At 50.8% G+C, this 21,080-nt stretch overlaps 1 protein-coding gene and 1 pseudogene across 10 annotated transcripts in view; one reads left to right on the top strand and one right to left on the bottom strand.

Moving 5' to 3' along the window:
- Positions 1-142: 142 nt before the first annotated feature.
- The window catches only part of LOC140709118 (cadherin EGF LAG seven-pass G-type receptor 2-like), a 53,949-nt gene continuing 33,011 nt past the window's right edge, over positions 143-21,080 (bottom strand). For 3 of the 10 annotated variants that reach the window (XR_012089509.1, XR_012089511.1, XR_012089510.1), the window contains 3 exons: positions 8,638-8,801; positions 3,944-4,166; positions 143-257 (listed from right to left, as the gene is read on the bottom strand). Coding sequence is in view for 7 of the 10 variants with exons in the window: in XM_073006895.1 (XP_072862996.1) it covers positions 4,092-4,166; positions 8,615-9,064 (525 nt within the window). In the remaining 3 variants the exon portion in view is untranslated. The other 7 variants (XM_073006895.1, XM_073006896.1, XM_073006899.1 and 4 more) reach the window with 6 other exon arrangements.
- LOC103247534 (GPALPP motifs-containing protein 1 pseudogene) lies at positions 11,486-12,156 on the top strand (annotated as a pseudogene).

Here is a 21,080-nt window from a genome sequence, read left to right as displayed (position 1 = left end):
TCTTCAAAGAGATTCCTAGACCTACAACTGAAGGATGAAAAGGTAAGCAGCTTGGAGGCGCTGCACAGGGCGAGGGTCATTTTAACCCACAAAGCATCTGTGAATTGCTGAGAGCTGCCCTTCCTAGGGAAAAGGCCCCACCTGCAGAGAAGGTGAGCTGCACTTGCTCGTCTACAATCTCCAGGGTGATGAAGTCATGCTCCTCATTGAAGCCGCCGTGGTAGAGCAGCAGGCCACTCCTTTCTTGGGTGGCAAACCTGCAGAGTCAAGCAGAAGCACAATACAGGATGAAGACCCCAGGGTCAAAAGGCTGCTTAGGAGTGACAAGCCCAGCCAGTGAAGGGCAAGCACATGGGGCCACAAGTCAGGAAAGAATGGTCTCAGGCATGCGTCCTTCCCATGGGAGCAGACAGCCCATCAAGCTTGATGAGCAGCGTTCTTGTCTGGAAGTAGCAAACCAGAATCCATTAGGAATGTGGTTACTATGGCCTGTAGAATGTGAAAATATCCCATTTGCACAACATGCTACAAGTACGACCCACAGCCAGGACATCCATCACAGATGTGTTTGGACAGGAAGCATGTGCCGTACGTTTGCTGCTGCTGTGAACAGATCCCCTCGTGTATGTGCTAGGGCACGGGGACCTGGTTCTTCCCACGCAGGGATGATCCTGTGGAAGGACCCCTCTTAGGGCCTCTTCCCCGTGGCACTCAGCCATAACAGCATCTTTTTGCTCCCAAACACGGGCTGAAATGACCCCAGGGCCTTTGCAACAGCTGCTCCCTATGCCAGAAGCAATCTTCCCAGGCTTTGCACATCTCTTAGGGGTCAACCCAGCTACCTGTGCCTATCCTGACTCATTCTACTGTAAGTTGCCCCCACCTCCCATCAGCCTATGGTATCACTCAGTTATTTCTGAAATCATGCTGTTCACACATTGGTTTCTAAGAATGTACAAACCATGAGGAAAGGAACTGCAGCTCTCACTCCCTGCTGCATCCCAGAGCCCAAAGGGGATCTGGTCCACATCAGCGCTTAATATGGGATGTGTGAACAAATGGAAGGACTGGGCATGAATGAACAGATGCCCGAGCTATGAACAAGCTTGTCAGAACACAGAGGACGCAGAGCAAAAAAACACCTTCTCCAGCAGGGTATCACCACATTCTCAGAAATCCTTCTCCCACCTGGGGCCCAGGCAGGGGGTCTTCAGACCCAAATCACCACAATACCTCCCCAACCTCCCCGGTTTCAGAAAACTTGGCAAACCTCCTGAGTGAGCTTGGGACTGGTTCCCGAGCTAGCTGGCTGTCTCCACCATCAGAGATCAGTGGCAGGAACTCCTTTTGACTTCAGGTTGGTTGGTTGATCCATTTTCTTGCAGCAGGAGTCAGGCCTGAGTCAGCCTCAGCATCTGACCTCAGCCTTTTTCTTGGAGTTAAAATTGATGGTTCTGGCTGGGCACAGCGGCTCATGCCTGTAATCCCAGCACAAGGTGGGTGGATCACCTGAGGTCAGGAGTTCGAGACCAGCCTGGCCAACGTGGTGAAACCCTGGCTCTACTAAAAATACAAAAAAAATTAGCTAGGCCTGGTGGCAGATGCCTGTAACCCCAGCCACTCGGGAGGCTGTGGCAGAATTGCTTGAACCCGGGAGGGGGAAGTTGCAGTGAGCCAAGATCACGCCACCACCGCACTCCAGCCTGCCCTGACTCACTCCAGCCTGGCAACAGAGCGAGATCAAGTCTCACAAAACAAAAAATAATTGATGGTTCCCAACCGTCCCTCGAACTTCCTCTATTTAAAATGTCAGCAAGAGGCCAGGAGCAGTGGCTCATGCCTGTAATCCCAGCACTTTGGGAGGCCAAGGTGGGCAGATCACGAAGTCAAGAGATCGAGACCATCCTGGCAAACATGGTGAAACCCCGTCTCTCTAAAAATACAAAAATTAGCTGGGCATGGTGGTGCACACCTATACTCCAAGCTATTCAGGAGGCTGAGGCAAGAGAATCGCTTGATCCTGGGAAGTAGAGGTTGCAGTGAGCTGAGATCACACCACAGCACTCCAGCCTGGTGAAACTTTGTCTCAAAAAAAAAAAAAAAATCCCTGCTCAGCACACTGGATGCTTGGGCATGGAACGAGCAGGGAGAAGGGACCTTAATGAAGACTGAGACCAGCTCAATGTAAGCTTGTTTCCCGAGACTCAGCTGCTGGGTCACACCTGATTCCCTTTGGTAGGTTTCACTTCTGTGCGGTTGACCCAGGTGGGGACTGGTGGGCGGCGTCAGTGTCAAACAGTCCTGCACGGCTTCCCCGGCAAGCACAAGTCCACCGCTGGCAATGAAGCAATAAAGAAGAGACCCAAAGCTGAGGGGAGGGTGAGGCCCAGGGTGGGGCCCCATGCATATGCCTTGAGACTCAGGCAAGTTCCGCAAGCTTTCTGTGCCTTGGCTTCCTCCTTGTGACATGGAGACAACAGCAGGCAGGACCCCTTACGGACTCTCATGAGAAGATCTCTGATGGATGGATGCCCAGAGAGACACTCACTCATGGCCACCACTGTTGTCCACGCTGATGGCCTGGGCAGGCCTAGGGTGTTTTGCTCGGGACTAGTCTCTGCAACAGAATGTCCTCCAGAAGGGATGCCGCCAGCACCCAATGCTGCTGCCCAACCCAGAGGATCCACCGTGGGGCAGCAGCAGGGTGCGGCGGGTGGATCCAGGGCTTCCTAAGTGCAGGAATCTGAGGGCTTCTGTAGGGCCCCCGACAGATGCCTGGGACACTCAGAATGCCCCAAATGTTCATCCTCTGCAACTCCACCCACTCCATCTCCCATTAAACCAAAGAGCCTTTCCCCAGGAGAGCTGGAGATGCCCACTGACATCTCACGGGCCACAGTCTCATCTCAGGGCACTCATTGGCCCAGGACTACCAGCCAGCTGCCTGCTAACCTCTGGGCACCTGGAAGGTTCAGGGACACACAGGAGAAGCCCCTGTGGAGCTCTGGGCCAGTCGGTGGACAGAGGCTGTTCACGGGCTTGAAGCCAGAAGACAGAAGTCGGGGACTGCAGGTGATTAGAGGTTTCAAAAATGCATCTGGGCTGGGCGCGGTGGCTCACGCCTGAATTCCTGGCACTTTGGGAGGCCAAGGCAGGTGGATCACTTGAGGCCAAGAGTTTGAGACCAGCCTGGCCCAACATGGCAATACTCCATCTCTACTAAAAAATACAAAAAAATTAGCCAGGCGTTGTGGCTTGCGCCTGTGATCCCAGCTACTCAGGAGGCTGAGGCATGAGAATCACTTGAACCCAAGAATCGGAGATTGCAGTGAACTGAGGTCATGCCACTGCACTCCAGCCTGGACAATAGCGTGAGACTCTCTTAAAACAACAAAAACAAAAACAAGAACAAAAACAAAAACCAAGAACAAAAACAAACGCACAAGTAAAAAAATTGTGTAGCCAGTCCTACAGCCGGCACTGACCAGAGCTACGGAACTGTGATTTTTTTTTTTTTCCTTTCCCCTGCTGGGACAGGGTTTCACTCTTGTTTCCCAGGCTGGAGTGCAATGGTGCCATCTCAGCTAACTGCAACCTCCGCCTCCTGGGTTCAAGTGATTCTCCTGCCTCAGCCTCCCTAGTAGCTGGCATTACAGGCATGCGACGCCATGCCTGGCTAATTTTGTATTTTTAGTAGAGACAGGAGTTTCGCCATTATGGTCAGGCTGGTCTTGAACTCCTGACCTCAGGTGATCCACCCACCTCGGCCTCCCAAAGTGCTGGGATTACAGACGTGAGCCACCACGCCTGGCCTAGAGCTACTCCTCTGTCAAAGGCCACACACAGGGAACACCAACATCATGATCTAGAAGAATGGGATGCAGAGACACAGCTCAACCCTTTCCTAAAGATACCCGTGTGGCGCAGTGGGACGCACACTCACGTGAGGCAGACGGTGAAGTGAAAGCACGGTCTCAGGTGCCGGAAGGTGACGAAGGACCGGGGCAGGAAGCTCCTGGTGGTGACCTTGCAGTAGGGCCTCTTGTACTTGCCGGGAGGACACACACAGTGTAAGCCGCCGATGAGCAGGTTCACGCAGGTGCCCACGTTCTTGCACACCCCACTGGCACAGCGGTCTGAGTGGGCATCCATGTCACAGTGCGCTCCTGCGGGGGTGAGAGGAGGACACCAGAGAGAAGGTTACTGAGCAGCCAGGGAAGAGGCAATGAGCCCGCTGCAGATCCCGGACGCACCCCGGCCACAGTCAGCTGCTGCAAGAAAACCCGAGGGACTCCAAGGCAGCTCTGTGACATGAACAGAATCCCCCAGCTCTTGGCGACTTGCCCAGAGCTGTGCCAGCGTCGATGGCACACAGCTCCTGGTGGGCAAGCTAAGGATGGTCGCCAGGGAGGTTGTAAAAAGCACTGCCTGGAGTCAAAGAAACTGCAGCCATGAGCCCTTCCCAGCCTCCGACCCTGGTCTGAGCACCTGCAGGCTGAGCTGGACTCTTCCAAGGGGGACACCTAGAAACAGATGACAAGGCTTCACGCCTCCTCCCCACATCCGTGCCCGTGTGATGGCAGAACATGGCAGAGCCTCGTCAGCGATTTGGAGCATGCCGCCGTCACACGGCCCAAAGGCCACCTTCTGAGCAGGCTACTTGCCCTGCCTGGCACTGCCATCCCACCCCTCACGCAGACCCCTTGCACTGTCTGGCCACCCCTGGATTCAAACTCGATTCTAATCTTGCCTATCGCCCACCAGCCTGTGAGTTCCCAAAGGGCAGGCACCGCCCTGCTCTGATGTCCTCCCCAGACTTTAAACTCTTCTGTGACAGGAAGATTCTGGAAGCTTTCCCAGAGAAAGCAGCCAGGTGGCCTATAGCACACTGCCTGTCTCCCCACCTGCCCTCAGCCCAGGAGTGCTCAGAACCTCATCTGCTGGGAGGGTCTGTTTGCGACCCTTCAAGCCAGTTGTTCCTGGACTGGCTGCTGCATCCTCCAGCAGCCAGGGATGTGGTCGGTGACACTTCTGCCCCTAGATGGGGATGGTGGCCCACAAACCACACAGCCCATGCTACCTCCTCTGCCTCTGCCACATGGGGTGGACATTGGCCAGGGACCCCTCACAGACCTTCAGGGGCTTCCAAAGACCAGAAATTCCCAGCAACATTCTCTCCCAGTAACGGAATTTTAAATGAATGCACTTTAAAATAAAATTACATTCACATACTAAACAAATGGAAAAAAAAAAAAAAAAAAAAAACAATGCAAAAAGTATGGTGTGGGCCAGGCGTGGTGGCTCATACCTGTAATCCCAGCACTTTGGGAAGCCAAGATGGGTGGATCATCTGAGATCAGATGTTTCAGACCGGCCTGACCAACACAGGGAAACCCCATCTCTACTAAAAATACAAAAATTAGCCAGGTGTGGTGGGAGGTACCTGTAACCCCAGCTGCTCAAGAGGCTGAGGCAGGAGAATCACTTGGACCTGGGAGGGGGAGACTGCAGTGAGCCAAAATCGTGCCATCGCACTCCAGCCTGGGTGACAGAGTGAGACTCCAACTCAAAAAAAAAAAAGGATATATATAGACAAAGGCTGACCAGACAAGGTGGCTCTTGCCTATAATCCTAGCACTTTGAAAGGCTGAGGTGGGCAGACTGCTTGAGCCCAGAAGTTCAAGACCAGCCTGGGCAACATAGTAAGACCCCGTCTCTTAAAATATATATCTAGATATCGATTAATCTAGATATATATCTAGATATAGATATATATATATATGTATCGATATATAGACAAAGTCATTAAACATGTTATTCCAGTTGTTAGGAAAGAACATTTCTCCTGACTGCCAACAGGTGTATCTGTGTTTTTCTGGCACACACGACTTTTTTTTGAGACAGTCTCACTCTTTCACCCAGGCTGGAGTGCAGTGATGCAGTATGGCTCTCTTCAGAAGGACATTGGTGGCAGCTCAGGAGGTCTCTAGGACCCGAGATGAGGCAGAGCTTGGTGGTGCATCCTGCCCAGGGGGCCGGGGCCCAGCCAACACTCCCTGGGTCCTGGGGTGGGGGGACACGGCCTTCATGCTGCCCCAGGGCCCAGCACACACTGAGAAGACAGTACCATGGTGGGGCAAGTGGGGCTCCCTGGTGCTCTTCAGGCCTTGGTAGTTGCTTTTCTCCAGGGACCATGGGAGTGGGCACAGCCTGGAAACAGCCTTGTCCAGGAAGAGTGGGGTTAGGTGGGGACATTTGGGTTGGATAAGCCTGGGTCCTGCACCCAGGGGAGAGGGCACTGCACAGCCTGGCACCCCACTGAGAACTTGGCTCCACATTAGGGTGAGGGCCGGCCCTGCCATGCCTTGGAGGGAGGCAGGTTGCAGGGCCTGGACGCGGGGCCAGGGTCTGCCCAACGTCCTGCTGGACATGGAAAGACAACCAAAAAAGGTGAGCCAGGCAGCTGTGCACAGCAGGGCTGGAAGGGGCGTCCCAGTACACTATCAGCATGCAGGAAAACCATGCCAATTACAAACAGCAGTGTGCCTGGGCTCAGCTGAAATGCTAGCGAAAACCTCACTCATCATGGAAAAAGGCTCATCACTCATCATGGAAAAAGGCTCATCACTCATCACGGAAAAAGGCTACTCAGCATCCCAACGGTTCAAATTCCCCTGGCCACACCACTATGGGCCAGGACAGAGTTCCCTGGGACAAATCAATGTCCAGAAAAAATGAGCACAAATTCTTAAAATCAGCACTTGCAGTTGGGGGGAACAAACTGCCCTCATTAATACAAACTCTACCCCCACTACACCCAGCCAGCTCCATCTGGTAAGTGTAACCCCAGCACACCCAGCCCCAGCAGGCCAGTGGTGCATGACAAACCTGGCCCCCTGGCCCCCAGGAGCAGAACAGAGGCGGCTCTGTCTGTCCACACCAAAGAAACGACTTGAAAGTGGTGGTCGGCAGGGAGTGAGAGAGCAGAGCGCAGTCACCTCTGAGGTCTTCTGGGTCACTACTCTTAGGGCAGAGGCTCACTCTGGACTCCCCAGCAGCTCCCAGCAGCCCTGAGTCCAGGTCACAGCAGGGATGGCCAGGCCCCCACCACAGCGCTGAAGGGGAGGCCTGCTCGCTACGTATGCCTTCCGCAAATATTTACCAGGTGCCAACTGAATGCCGGGGTTGTTGTTAGCAAAATAATGGACCTCAAAAGGGTCCACGTCCTCATCTCTGAAAGCCAAGGATGTGTAACGCCACATGGCCTAAGGCACTTTGCAGATATGATTAAGGATTTTGAGATGGGGAGATCATCCTGGATTATTGTATGACCCCAAAGTCATCACATGGCTCCCTTGTAAGAGGGAGGCGGGAGGGTGAGAGGCAGAAGGCGCTGCACTGGTGGAAGCAGGGGTCAGAGTGGGATGAGGAAGGCACCAGGGGCTGAGGACCAGGCAGCCTCCACAAGCTGAGAAAGGCAGAGCAGTAGGCCCTCCCCAGGGCCTCCCAGAGCAGCCCTGCCCATGCCTGGACTGCAGCACAGCAAGAATGAATCCGTGCTGCCTTAAGCTCCTCGGGTGCGGAAATGTTACAAAGGCCACAGGAGACTCACGCAGGGGTGAGTAAGCGCCTCCCAGGTTCAAGTCCAGCCCTGCTTTCATGGAGCCCACAATCTGTCTGCAGAAGGCACATCCCTCTGGTGCATGCACAGATGCCCACGACCTGCAGCCAGCCCAGCCAGGCAGCCTTGTCTCCCCTCAACAGCGCAGACTGCGAAGTCACAGGGAACTACGTGCACTTGAAACCACAGCGAGATTTTTTTAACCGTGACCAGACATTTCTGTGCAGACATTTGTTCCTCACTGACTCACATTCTACACCCAGTTCAGCTCTCCCACCTCCAAGCTGTCCAGGTGGGACATGGGGAACCCTCTGCTCCTGTGCTTAAGAGTTTGCCAAGGTAAAGGCACCAGAGAAGCCTGCCTCCCACCATGGAGCAGCCTGTGGGCCTACCAGACACGCGATAGCCAGGCTGGTAAGAAGTGCCAGGAGCCCTGAATCCCAAACTCCTTAGCTCCCCAACTAAGGAGCACCCAAGGCTGAACTGTGTCCCCAGAAAGATATGCTCAATTCCTAACTCCCAGTACCCTTGAAAGTGACCTTTGGAAATAGAGTCTTTGGCTGGGCGCGGTGGCTAACGCCTGTAATCCCAGCACTTTTGGAGGCCAAGGCCAGGTGAATCACCTGAGGTCAGGAGTTCAAAACCAGCCTGACCAACATGGTAAAACCCTATCTCTACTAAAAATTCAAAAATTAACTGGGCATGGTGGCATGTGCCTGTAATCCCAGCTACTTGGGAGGGTGAGGCAGGAGAATCGCTTGAAACCAGGAGGCAGAGGTGAGCCTCAGTCTCAAGAAAGGAAAAAAAAGTGCCATTGCTGAAATCATCTCAAGGTTCGTGGAGCCCAAACCTGGGCCCAGCGCCTGTCCTCTGACTGTTTTCCCTGGAAGGAAGTGGACTGAGGAAACCACCCGAAACCCTTGGCCATGTGACGTGCAGACACATGTGCAAAGCCAGGGTGAGCCCAGCAACCCGCAGATCCCAGGCACCTACTGTGAAGTCCTCGAAGCACTCACAGATGTAGCTGCCCTTGCGGCTGTGGTAGCGACCTTTGGCGCTGCATAGGTTGGAGTAGCAGAGGTCGATCTCCATCTCGCAGTAGTCGCTGGTGAAGCCAGGTGGGCGCCAGCAGCGCAGGCCATGGATGAGGTAGATGGGCCAGAAGAGCACAGTGGTGGAGCTGAGGAAGGGCACAGAGCTGTCAAAGCGCAGCAGGCAGACGCCCTTCATGTAGTTCTCGCAGGGCTCGCACAGGCACATGTTGTTGTGGAGCTCAGCACGCACTGTGTGGAGATGGTGGTCGGCAGCATCCGGTTCAGGTAGGGCCCCACTTAGCTCGGCTGCACCCTGTGCAACTCCACATGCCCAGCACACAGGAGGCACTGGGAAGCACCGTTTTACAAATACATGCAGCGGCTTCTCAACCAGCAGTAAACAAATCATCAGGCGAGGTACTTAGGAGTCTGAGGCTAAGACCGTGGGGCACCTTGGTTGCAAAGGCAAGGGCATCATGGGTTCCTGGCCCAGAATCAGATGAGATGTGCAAGGGGCAGGCCATGGGTACCAGTGGCTCCCAGGGACAGAGCAGCTGCCCAGGGGCCTTCACCTGCCACCTCCAGGTCCGGGCTGAGATGTATGGTAGGGCTTGCAGAATAGCCTGCAAAGTCTATGTGCTCCAGGCTTGCCTCGAACTCTGTGTTCCACAAGATCCCCCCCACCCTGTGAAGCCCTCTGCCTATGGCCATGACAACTCCCACCCTGGTTTCCATGGAGCGTGGGGCCCCTGTCACCCCTCAGAGTCCAGGGCCTCAGTAACTGCCCTAGTCAGGACGATAGGAGCCGGGCAGGGAGCCAGAGAGGGCCAGATCCTCCTCCCTCTCGTCTAGGGACTATGAGAAAGTGTTCGGGCCTTTGGAGGGTGATGAAGCCCAGAGGCCACCTAATCACCCCGAGCCCAGCAATGTGCCCGACAAAGCACAGCAGCATATGGAGAGCCCAGGATGAAATGGGGAACAAAAGCAGCAGGCAGCTCCGCACCCAGCGCTGCACCTTCCCAGCACCAGGAGCCACCAGTCACATCTGGGAGGGACTTGGAGTCACGTCATTTGTCTAAAAGACAAGGAAACGCAACCACTCCAGAATCCACAGATGCGTCCAGATGCAGTGGACTCAAGATCCCAAGGGATTCTAACAGAACCAGCATCACCCCCAGTTCACAGGTGAGGAAAACAGAGACACAGAGAAGCCAAATTTCACACACAGGAACGCAAGCACGGCTGGGGACCCCCGAGTCATGCAGTGGGTGCTGTTGCTCTGCTGGGTGGCCCTCAGGACAGTGTGGCAAGTTAAGATTCAGAACACCAAATAAATAATTGTACATTCTCGGTGTGGGGAGGGTGCCTGTGGCTCTGGCATAAACCCAGAGGCTTTCGAGGTTACACAGTTCTGTCGGCAACTCCCACAGAGCACCTCAGAGGGGGAAGGGGCAGCCCAGAGGGCATCTGCAGCTGACAGAACAGAGGGTCGGTGGCCGTAAGGAGAAGGAGTGGGGGGAAATACACAAATAAGGCAAAAAGGTCCAAAGAAAAAGACATCGTGAAAGATGGCCTCAGAGAGTGTGTTCCTTCCCTCCCTGACTCTCTGAGGCGCTCCCACTCCAAAAGGCACCTCCACTCCCCTGCCCTGGAGCAGGGTGGACCTGAGCTTGCTGGGTCCCACAGGATGGAGTGGGAGACACATCCTCGAGTTACTGACCCAGGCCCCAAGAGGGCTGGAAGGTTCTGCCACATTCTTCCTGGTGCCCTGGCCCCACACTAGAGAGGGCACGTAAGGGAGAAGGCGGCACTCTATCCAGGGCCCGGGCTAACAGAAGCCTGAGGGAGGGCCTGGACACCACGGAGCAGAGACCAGCCCTGCACTTAGCCTGGCCAGGCTGTGAGTAGATAGTACAACCAGAGTTGGAGGCCACTGGGTTTGGGACCGCTTTGTTACACAGCACCAGACAATCAAAACCAATACAGTCAACTCACAGACCAACCACTTATAAATGTAAAACATTAAGCTTCACTGCCCAACATATAAGATACTAATGTTTTGCTGGGAACTGAACTGAGTTTCCTCAACATGCATGTGTTGAAGTCCTAACCCAAGGTGATGGGTTTGTGAGATGAGGCCTCTGGGAGTTGATGAGGGTTATGATGAGGTTACAAGGGTGGGGTAACCTCACAAGGGGATTCACATCCTCACAGGAAGACAGCAGAGAGCTCTCTCCTCTCCCCTACATCAGGACACAGCAAGAAGGCACTACCAGCCAGGAAAACGAAGCCAACGGGAACCTGGCCACATTGCCTCCCTAATTTTGGACTTCCAGCCTGAAGAAGTGTAAGAAAACAAATGTTTGTTGTTTAAGCCACCCAATCTGTGGTATTTGTAAATGGCAGCCCTAGCAGCCTGACATATATTAATATAATTCAGTTAAAATAAATTAACGGCTGTGGTTCACGGGATCCCTTTTGGATAGGTTTGACATATGTGGAAAGACTCGTATCTGTGATCAGTGTCCGCCACCACAGATGACAAGGGACCTGATCAGGCCAGCCCTGCCACCCGGCTTCAAGAAGAGCAGAACCCGAGCCCTGCTGCAGGACCAGCTCTGCCCCCTAATTATAAAAGCAGTAGTTCAGATTCATCAGACAGCGATGAAGACAGTAGTTCTTTGTATGAAGAAGGAAATCAAGAATCTGGAGACGATGACATGGGTCCAACTGCAAGAAAACAGACGAAATAGGATGATGATGATGATGGCTTTTTGGGACCAGCCCTTCCTCCTGGATTAAAAAGGCAGGTTGATTCTCCTCCAAGGCCTATTAATAGGTCCTGCATTGCCATCTGGTTTCATTAAATCTACACAGAGAAGTGGTAAGGGCAGAGTTGATCCAGGAACCAGACCAATGCCTGCAAAAGGACCAGTTAACTATAATGTAATGACAAGAGTTTGAACAAAGCGCCCAGAGAATGAAAGAAAACCTGCCCAAAGGAGATGATGATTCATCTAAACCCACTGTAAGAGTCATGGATGACTGAGTTTCCTTCAGAAATCAAAGACTTCGGTCTTGGGCCAAGGACTTTTAAGAGAAGAGCTGATGACACGTCTGGAGATAGATCAATCTGGACACATACTCCAGCTGATAGGGAAAGGAAAGCTAAGGACACAAGAAGCAAGGAAGTCATCCAGTAAGAAAGATGAAGAACATACATTATCAGGAAGATAATGGCTGGCTGAGCAGGTATTTTCATACAATGAATCAAAAATATCAGAATCGCTCATGGACATACATCATAAAAACATAAGGAGTAAAGCGCTGCTGAAGACAAAAATAAGCCTCAAGAGAGAATACTATTTGACCGTGATAAGGATCTCAAGGTCAATTGGTTTAATGAAGCTCAGGAAAAAAGCCCTAATAAAAAAATCTGGAGAACTAAACACCAGACTTTCACATGACAAAAGCAATGTTTTTATAAGTATATTTCAGTGAGGTATATTTTAATACTGATCAATGTGAACTTTTCTAAATACTCTGTTGTCTTTAATAATTGTGAAGTCTATTTCCTTTTATAATAGATTAAAAACTATATATTTTTTGTAAGTAAACTGATTTTTTGGAAAAGTCAGTCTTGTGGGATGAAAAATATGGCTTACTGGAAAAATAGTCTTTCCTTCATAATAACCTAACAGGGCATCACTATTAAAAATGCTAAAATAAAAATTTGGCTTATGAGAAATGGCAAAGTAAGCTGTGGCTTGATGCTTGAGTAAATATGCATGCTTTATTAAAGATGAAGAAAGGAGGCTTGCTGGTAATTTGTATGTGAAACAAAATCCCAACTAGGAAATGTTTACTGCTTAGAAAGGTCCCCGATAAGGTTCAAAACTATTCCAATGTTCATCCATAGCCCAATCTGGCAAGGGTTCAGAATAGTGACTAAGAAATTACATAAAGCTGGGTGAGATGGCTCACACCTGTAATCCCAACACTTCCAGAGGCCAATGTGCGAGGATCACTTGACCCAATAGATTGAGACCAGCCTACTTAAGATGGTGAGACCCCATGTCTACAAAAAACTAGCCAGGTGCAGTGGAGCACACCTATAGTCCTAGCTACTCAGCAGGCTGAGGCAAGAGGATCCCTTGAGCCCAGGAATTTGAGGCAGCAGTGAGCTGTGCTTATGCCACTGCACTCCAGCCTGGGTGACAAAGTGAGACCTCATCTCTTTAAAAAAAAATAAGAGACTTAAGACTCCTACACAACAGTAATGGGAGACTTTAACACCCCACTGTCAATATTAGATCAATGAGACAGAAGGTTAACAAGGATATCCAGGAATTGAACTCAGCTCTGCAACAAGCAGACCTAATAGATATCTACAAAACTCTCCACCCCAAATCAACAGAATATACGTTCTTCCCAGCAACGTATCGCACTTATTCCAAAATTGACCACACAGTTGGAAGTAAAGCACTCCTCAGCAAAAGAACAGAAATCACAACAAACTGTCCCTCAGATCACAGTGCAATCAAATTAGAACTCAGGATTAAGAAACTCACTCAAAACCCCACAACTACATGGAAACTGAACAACCTGCTCCTGAATGACTACTGGGAAAATAATGAAAGGAAGGCAGAAATAAAGATGTTCTTTGAAACCAATGAAACAAAGACACAACGTACCAGAATCTCTGGGACACATTTAAAACAGTGTGTAGAGGGAAATTTATAGCACTAAATGCCAACGAGAGCACAGGAAAGATCTAAAATCGACTCCCTAACTTCACAATTTAAAGAACCAGAGAAGCAAGAACAAATTCAAAAGCTAGCAGAAGGCAAGAAATAACTAAGATCAGAGCAGAACTGAAGGAGACAGATACACAAAAAATCCTTCAAAAAATTAATGAACCCAGCAGCTGGTTTTCTGAAAAGATCAGCAAAATTGATAGACTGCTAGCAAGACTAATAAAAAAGAAAGGAGAGAAGAATCCAACAGACACAATAAAAAATGATAAAGGCAGTATCACCACTGCTCCCACAGAAATACAAACTACCATCAGAGAATACTATAAACTCCTCTATGCAAATAAACGAGAAAATCTAGAGAAATGGATAAACTCCTGGACACATACACCCTCCCAAGACTAAACCAGGAAGAAGTTGAATCTCTGAATAGACCAATAACAGGTTCTGAAATTGAGGCAATAATTAACAGCCTACCAACCAAAAAAAGTACAGGACCAGACGGATTCACAACTGAATTCTACCAGAGGTACAAACAGGAGCTGGCACCATTCCATCTGAAACCATTCCAATCAATAGAAGAAGAAGAAATCCTCCCTAACTTGTTTTATGAGGCCAGCATCACCCTGATACCAAAGCCTGGCAGAGAAACAACAACAAAAAAAGAGAATTTTAGACTAATATCCCTGATGAACATCGATGCGAAAATCCTCAATAAAATACTGGCAAACCGAATCCAGTAGCACACCAAAAGCTCTTCCACCAAGATCAAGTTGGCTTCATCCCTGGGATGCAAGGCTGGTTCAACATACGCAAATCAATAAATGTAATCCATCATATAAACAGAACCAAAGACAAAAACCACATGATTATCTCAATAGATGCAGAAAAGGCCTTCAACAAAATTCAACAGCCCTTCATGCCAAAAACTCTCAATAAACTAGGTATTGATGGAACGTATCTCAAAATAGTAAAGAGTTATTTATGACAAACCCACAGCCAGTATCATACTGAATGGGCAAAAACTGGAAGCATTCCCTTTGAAAACTGGCACAAGACAGATGCCCTCTCTCACCATTCCTATTCAATAGTGTGTTGGAAGTTCTGGCCAGGGCAATCAGGCAAAAGAAAGAAAGAAAGGGTATTCAACTAGGAAAAGAGGAAGTCAAAATTGTCCTTGTTTGCTGATGACATGATTGTATATTTAGAAAACCCCATCATGCCAGCAAAAATTTCCTTAAGCTGATAAGCAACTTCAGCAGAGTCTCAGGGTACAAAATCAATGTGCAAAAATCACAAGCATTCTTATACACAAGTAACGGAGAGCCAAATCATGAGTGAACTCCCATTCACAACTGCTTCAAAGAGAATAAAATACCTAGGAATCCAACTTACAAGGGATGTGAAGGACCTCTTCAACGAGAACTACAAACCACTGCTCAACGAAGAAAGAGGACACAAACAAATGGAAGAACATTCCATGCTCATCGATAGGAAGGATCAATATTGTGAAAATGGCCATACTGCCCAAGGTAATTTATAGATTCAAGGCCATCCCCATCAAGCTACCAATGACTTTCTTCACACAATTGGAAAAAACTGAAGTTCATATGGAACCAGAAAAGAGCCCACATTGCCAAGACAATCCTAAGCCAAAAGAACAAAGCTGGAGGCATCACGGTACCTGACTCCAAACTATACTACAAGGCTACAGTAGCCAAAACACCACAGTGCTGGTAACAAAACAGATACACAGACCAATAGAACAGAACAGTGGCCTCAGAAATAACATCACACATCTACAACCATGGGATCTTTGACAAACCTGACAAAAACAAGAAATGGGGAAAGGATTCCCTATTTAATAAATGGTGCTGGGAAAACTGGTTAACCATAAGCAGAAAGCTGAAACTGGATCCCTTCCTTACACCTTATACAAAAATTAATTCAAGATGGATTAAAGACTTAAATGTTAGCCGGGCACAGTGGCTGACGCCTGTAATCCCAGCACGTTGGGAGGCCGAGGCAGGCAGATCACAAGGTCAGGAGATCGAGACCATTCTGGCGAACATGGTGAAACGCCATCTCTCCTGGCTGAGACGTGGGAAGGAGACAGAGCAGACGGCAGAGCATGAGACTGCAGGGCCCTCCCTAGCAGGTGCTACACAAACCTGGACCATGTCATGGGGAGAAACCTTCTTGGTCTTCATGGAGGATGGGACTCGTCCAGTCCCCCTGACTTTCATGAAAGTCTTTGCAGTCGGATAATGGTCATCCATGCATCATGTTCCCCATGGCAGGCTCATGCTGTGGGACACTGGGGGCAGAGGTCACATCATGGCCTTCAAGGAACAGGCAGCCTTCAGGGTGCAGGGGACAGTGGATAGCGCTGCAGTTCCGAGACTTGAAGGCAGGTGATCAGCCGCTGTGGGTGAAGAGCAGTGCAGCCGACGCTGGACGGCCCCAGGAGACAGGGGAGTGCATTTCCGAGGAAGAATGTAGTCTGCCACACAAAGCAGAGGGGACAGACCTCCCGGGAGCAAAATGCAGGAAAAGCAGCGAGGCTGGCAAGGTGGGGAGAGGAAGGGCATCAGCTCCGGGGGCTGCCAGAGCAAAGGGCTGCCACTGTGTGACTTACAACAGACATTCACTCTCTCCATTCTGGAGGCCACGGGTCTGAAAATCAGGTGTTGGCAGAGCTGGTTCCTCCTGGAGGCTCAGGGGAGGGTCTGCTCCAGGCCCCTCTTCCAGGGCTAGGGGGCCAGCACTCCTTGGTGTTGCATGGTTCCTAGACACACCCCTCTGGCCTCTGCCTCTGCCATCAAGTGGCCATGCCCTTCTCTGTGTCATCATGCCTCTGTCGTCTGTTCACCACACCTGAAGCCGGTATGGCCTCATCTCAACACTTACCTCAATTACAGCTACAAAGAGCCTATTTCCAAATAACATCTCACTCTGAGATCCCAGGTGGGTGTGAATTTTGGGGGGACACGAGTCAACCCCAGGAATGCAGAGTAGTTGGGAGACATGGGCACGGAGGCAGGGGGTGGGTGCACTGGGACGCAGGCAAGGGGTAAGGGGACCTCTGATGCTGCTGGCCTCATGGAATCTTGCTGTAGGGCGGTGGGGGCGGCTGAAGGAGAAACACCCGCAGAGGTGTGGACAGGACCCACGCACCATGAGGAACCACCGCTGGCCCCTTGACAGGTGAAGATACCAAAGCAAGAAGCTGAATGTGCCTGGTAAGGTCACTCGGGTTGAGCAGCAGGGCCCAGATTAACCCGAGGCGAAGTCCCCACCGATGGTGGATGGGATGGACAGAGGGGATGGTCCAAGAGGACCCCGGTCCTGGCATGGAAGGGTCTGTTGAGGATGCAGAGGAGGAAAGGCCAGTTTCTGACCCACCCAGGGCCTTGGGGATAAACCAATGAGATGGAGACACAGGCAGCTGGAGATGGAGACACAGGCAGCTGGAGATGCAGCCTGTGCCAGGTGGGAACCAGGGGCCCACCAGCCCACTGTGAGTCTCCATCATCACCCCATGCACCACAACCTGGAGGGCTCCTCCGCTCTCCCATCACCAATGCCCCTCAAAGACCTGGTTGGGGCAGCCCACGACGCCCTTGGGGTCCACAGACATCCCTTGTGGCTGGCTGTGGTCACATTCCCAGGGCACTGTTTGCTGTCCAGTCAGTAAGAGACACAGGGTGTGTGCCTGTCATTCCCAAGGCCTTCACAGCAGACAGGGAGCACGGCCCTGCTTGGTGGCTCCCAGTGGCTCCCATTTGAAGCCAGCGAACTTTGGAGTGGCTGTGTGCATCTCCCTCTCTCCCCTGGGTTTTGTTTTGGAGGCCAGATTGAGGCCAGACAACAGGTGCGATGTGTTGATCCTGCTACCTGAGGGTGTCTGACTTTTCTTCTTCCTAGGCAACAATCTAGGACCGGTGTTTCACGAATGCAGGTCCACTTCAGAGGAACGAGGTGACATGCACTTTCAGGGTTGGAGGCGCTGTGCATGCCAGATGTCCAGCCATGGGAGGAGGAGCAACCCTCAGACCCAGGAGAGCAGAGTCTCATCGCAGCACGAGTGTCTTCAACAATCTGCAATGTCAGAAAGCCCAGGTGCTGCTCACAATGTCTTGGGAACAAAGTCCTTTGTTGACCTTGTAGTCTGCCCGGGGTCTGGGGTAGGGAGGGAAGAGCCAGCTTCCTATTACTCTTTGTCCCCATCTGTGCCATTGGCTGGACAAAGGGGAGGGAGAGGCCCTCCTGACCCCCCAAGGAAACCCGTACCTCTCTTCCAAAGAGGAGAAAGAGGTTCTCTTTGGAATCCAAGCCTACACCCTGAAGTCCCACCACTGCCGTCCCCTCGGGCTGCTGCAGTGGGTCCTCACACGTCCTCCCCTGTTGGTCCCACCTAGTCTTAGCCTCAGACAAGCACCCCAGGAGGCCAGCACCCACCCCAACCCTGCCCAGTCTCTGGTCCCGATGCCTGCTCCAGACCTCTAGACCCCCATCCTGAACCCAAGCCGCAGGTCCCAGGCAAGTCACTTAACCTGTCGGGGAGGCTGCCAGGATCTGCTAAGAACAGCAAACCCCTTCCTCCCACGCCAAGCACAGATCAAACGGAAAAGCACAGGCAGGCACTGAGAAGCCCATCATGGGAATGGGCAGATTAGGGCATATTATCATGGTCCTCAAAAGCTTCTAGAGCTTCAAATATGCAGCCTTTCAAATATATATGCCATTTTATCTCACCACATTATTCTGTTTCCAAGGCACACTTATTCATCTAACATTCTTCCTCGTCTCCCAAAGATAAAATCTTAGAAATGACAAGAAATATTCTGTCACAAGATATGGAGGAGAGCACAAGAGAACCACATCCCCAGACCATCATCATTAGATGAGTCAGGATAAACATTACACATTATTATTATTGAAAACACCCAACTTCAGGTGGCACAATAGATAAGAAGGCCTTAAAAAGGACAGATACCCTAACACACGCTACAACACGGATGAGCCCTTAAGACATCACACCGAAAGAGGCCAGTCACAAAAGCACAAATACTGCCTGCTTCTGCTTACGACAGGTCCTGAGAATAGTCAAATCCACAGCGAGAGAAAGTAGAATGGTGGGTGCCAGGGAGTAGGGGAGGACCATGAGGAAGTGGTGGTGAATGGGACAGAGTCTAGTTTGAGAAGATGAGAAGTTCTGGAGGTGGATGCTGGTGACGGCTGTGCACTTAACGCCACTGAACTGCACACTTAAAAATGGCTGAGATGCTTCATTTTATAAGGTTTGTTGCAATTAAAAATAAATAAATGAATGGGAGGAGAAGAAACAAGAAGAAATGAAGCTACAAAGATACCTAAAACCTCCTCAATGTCACTCCCACATTATCTATGGCAAAATCACATAACAACATTGATTAAAAATGTTCTCTCCTGATTTCATGTATAAAATAAAGCTCGTATCCCAAGGCAGAAGTTAGAATCTAATTCAGGGTTTAATACTATCAAGTTGTCCCATGTTATTCCAATGCAGCTCATCACGTCTCTGCTTGACGGAACCTTCTGGAAGCCTGAAATCCTAACAGTCCCCATTGTGCCCCAGGAAGGTGTGTTCACACACCAACCTGGCCAGCCCAACCCCAGCCTAAAGAAGTTGTGGGCTGAGACGTGGAGCAAGTGTATTCTTGTCAGGAGACGAAACTTTCATTTAAGAGTTAAGGACTGCTCACTTTGGGAGGCCAAGACAGGCGGATCACACGATCAGGAAATTGAGAGCATCCTGGCTAATATGGTGAAACCCCGTCTCTACTAAAAAATACAAAAAGTTAGCCAGGCGTGGTGGCGGGCACCTGTAGTCCCAGCTAATCGGGAGGCTGAGGCAGGAGAATGGCGTGAACCCAGGAGGCGGAGCTTGCAGTGAGCCAAGATCACGCATGCTGCTGTACTCCAACCTGGCGACAGAGCAAGACTCCATCTCAAAATAATAATAATAATAATGAAATAAAAATAAAAAAAAAACCAAGGAGGAAATACTGATCATGCTACAACCTGCTTGAAACTCAAAAACATTCTGCCAAGTGAAAGAAGCCAGATACAAAAGGCTACATAATCATGATTTCATTAATATGAAACACCCGGAATCCACAGAGACAGAGCCATGCTGGTTGCCAAGAGCAAGGGGCAAGACAGACTGGAAGTCATAAAGCTTACTGGGTATGGAGTTTCCTCAGGTGATGAGAATGTTCTAGAACTGCACAGAGGGAGAGGCTGCACAACATTGTGAATGTAATAAATGCCACTGAAGTGTTCTTTTTAAAATGGTTAATTTCATCTTATATGAATTTCACCTCAAGTAAAAAGAGTTAAGAATTGATAGTAAAAATGTCTCATTTTGCCATGAGATTGTCCAAAACGAGAAAGCGATTCTGAACGGCGTTTCAAGAATGATTTCCTTCAAACCAAGTTGCCAAATGAACTCAAGAGATGAACAGATGTCTTAAGATGCAGAACAGCTTCTCCTTCCAAGAGCAGGAAGCCACCTTCTGATGATGCAGATACCAAACTCCCCCACCTTAAAGACGCTGAGTATGGCTTGGGTAGAGCCAAAGTCACCATCATCTGTTTACACCATGAACCACATATCATGGGAGAAGCCCACACAGGCCCACGTGCCACAGTGATGATACCAGATGAGACTTCGAAAGGGATCAAACACCTGGAGTTTATCAGGGACCTTCTGATGTCTCTACTTTGCTTCAAGTCCTCACAGAACAATCCAGAGGCATTCGTTGGTTGAACAGGAATCCAAACGTCCGACCACAGAACACCCCTTGTTGGGGAGTGCCGGGAACTCCCGTGGGGAGACGCTGAGTGACCAACAAGCCTGTTTTAAGATGAGAAGAAGAGGAGGAACCCTGGGGCTTCAGCTTCCAGGGGAGGTTCCCCATGGCAGCACGGTTGACTCTCGTGGGGACTGGGTAACTCGCTGTGAGGTGCCTGCCCCCAGGAGGATGCTGGGCAACATCTCTGGCCTCCACTCACTAGATGTCAGCAGCACCCTACCCCAGGCTGTGACGACCACACGTGTCTCCAAGACAAAGTCTGCCAGTGCAGCAGCACACCAGCTGACAACCTGGCCCTCAGAAATGACGACCCAAACCTCTGGACCCCTTCCGGCCTCAGACTCTCGGCACACGGCTATGCCAGGCCGCCCAGGCCTCTGCGCCTCCCAACAGTGGCGTCTGGGGCATTCCCCTGCCACCTGGGCCCCAAAAGCAACATGGGCTGGGCCAGCAGGGAGCCATTCCAGCCTCGCTCTTCCCTGCCAGAACCAGAAAGCCACCTCTCTGCCCCCGTCCTGGAAAAAATGGGCCAAGTTCCCCAAGGCAAAGATGAAATGACAAAACAAATTTAAAAGAGTAAGTGGTTGCCTGGTTCTGAGCCAACAGACACCTTCCAGCATGACAACGCGGCCCTGAGCACCTGCCAAAGGACAGCCATATAATCCCCGACCCGACATGTCCACAAGCCACTGCCAGCCCAAGAGAGCTGTCGACAATGAAGATGAGACATTTCAGCAAACACAGCAAGCGGCCCAACCCAACCCTGCGGCAGGCCCTGCTCAGAGCTCTCAAGCTCTTCAGCCACCACTCA

The sequence above is a fragment of the Chlorocebus sabaeus genome, chromosome 19, assembly GCF_047675955.1.
Source record: "Chlorocebus sabaeus isolate Y175 chromosome 19, mChlSab1.0.hap1, whole genome shotgun sequence".
NCBI classification, from domain to species: domain Eukaryota; kingdom Metazoa; phylum Chordata; class Mammalia; order Primates; family Cercopithecidae; genus Chlorocebus; species Chlorocebus sabaeus.
Note: the sequence above shows the minus strand (reverse complement) of the source record. Positions and strands in the feature narration are given on the sequence as shown.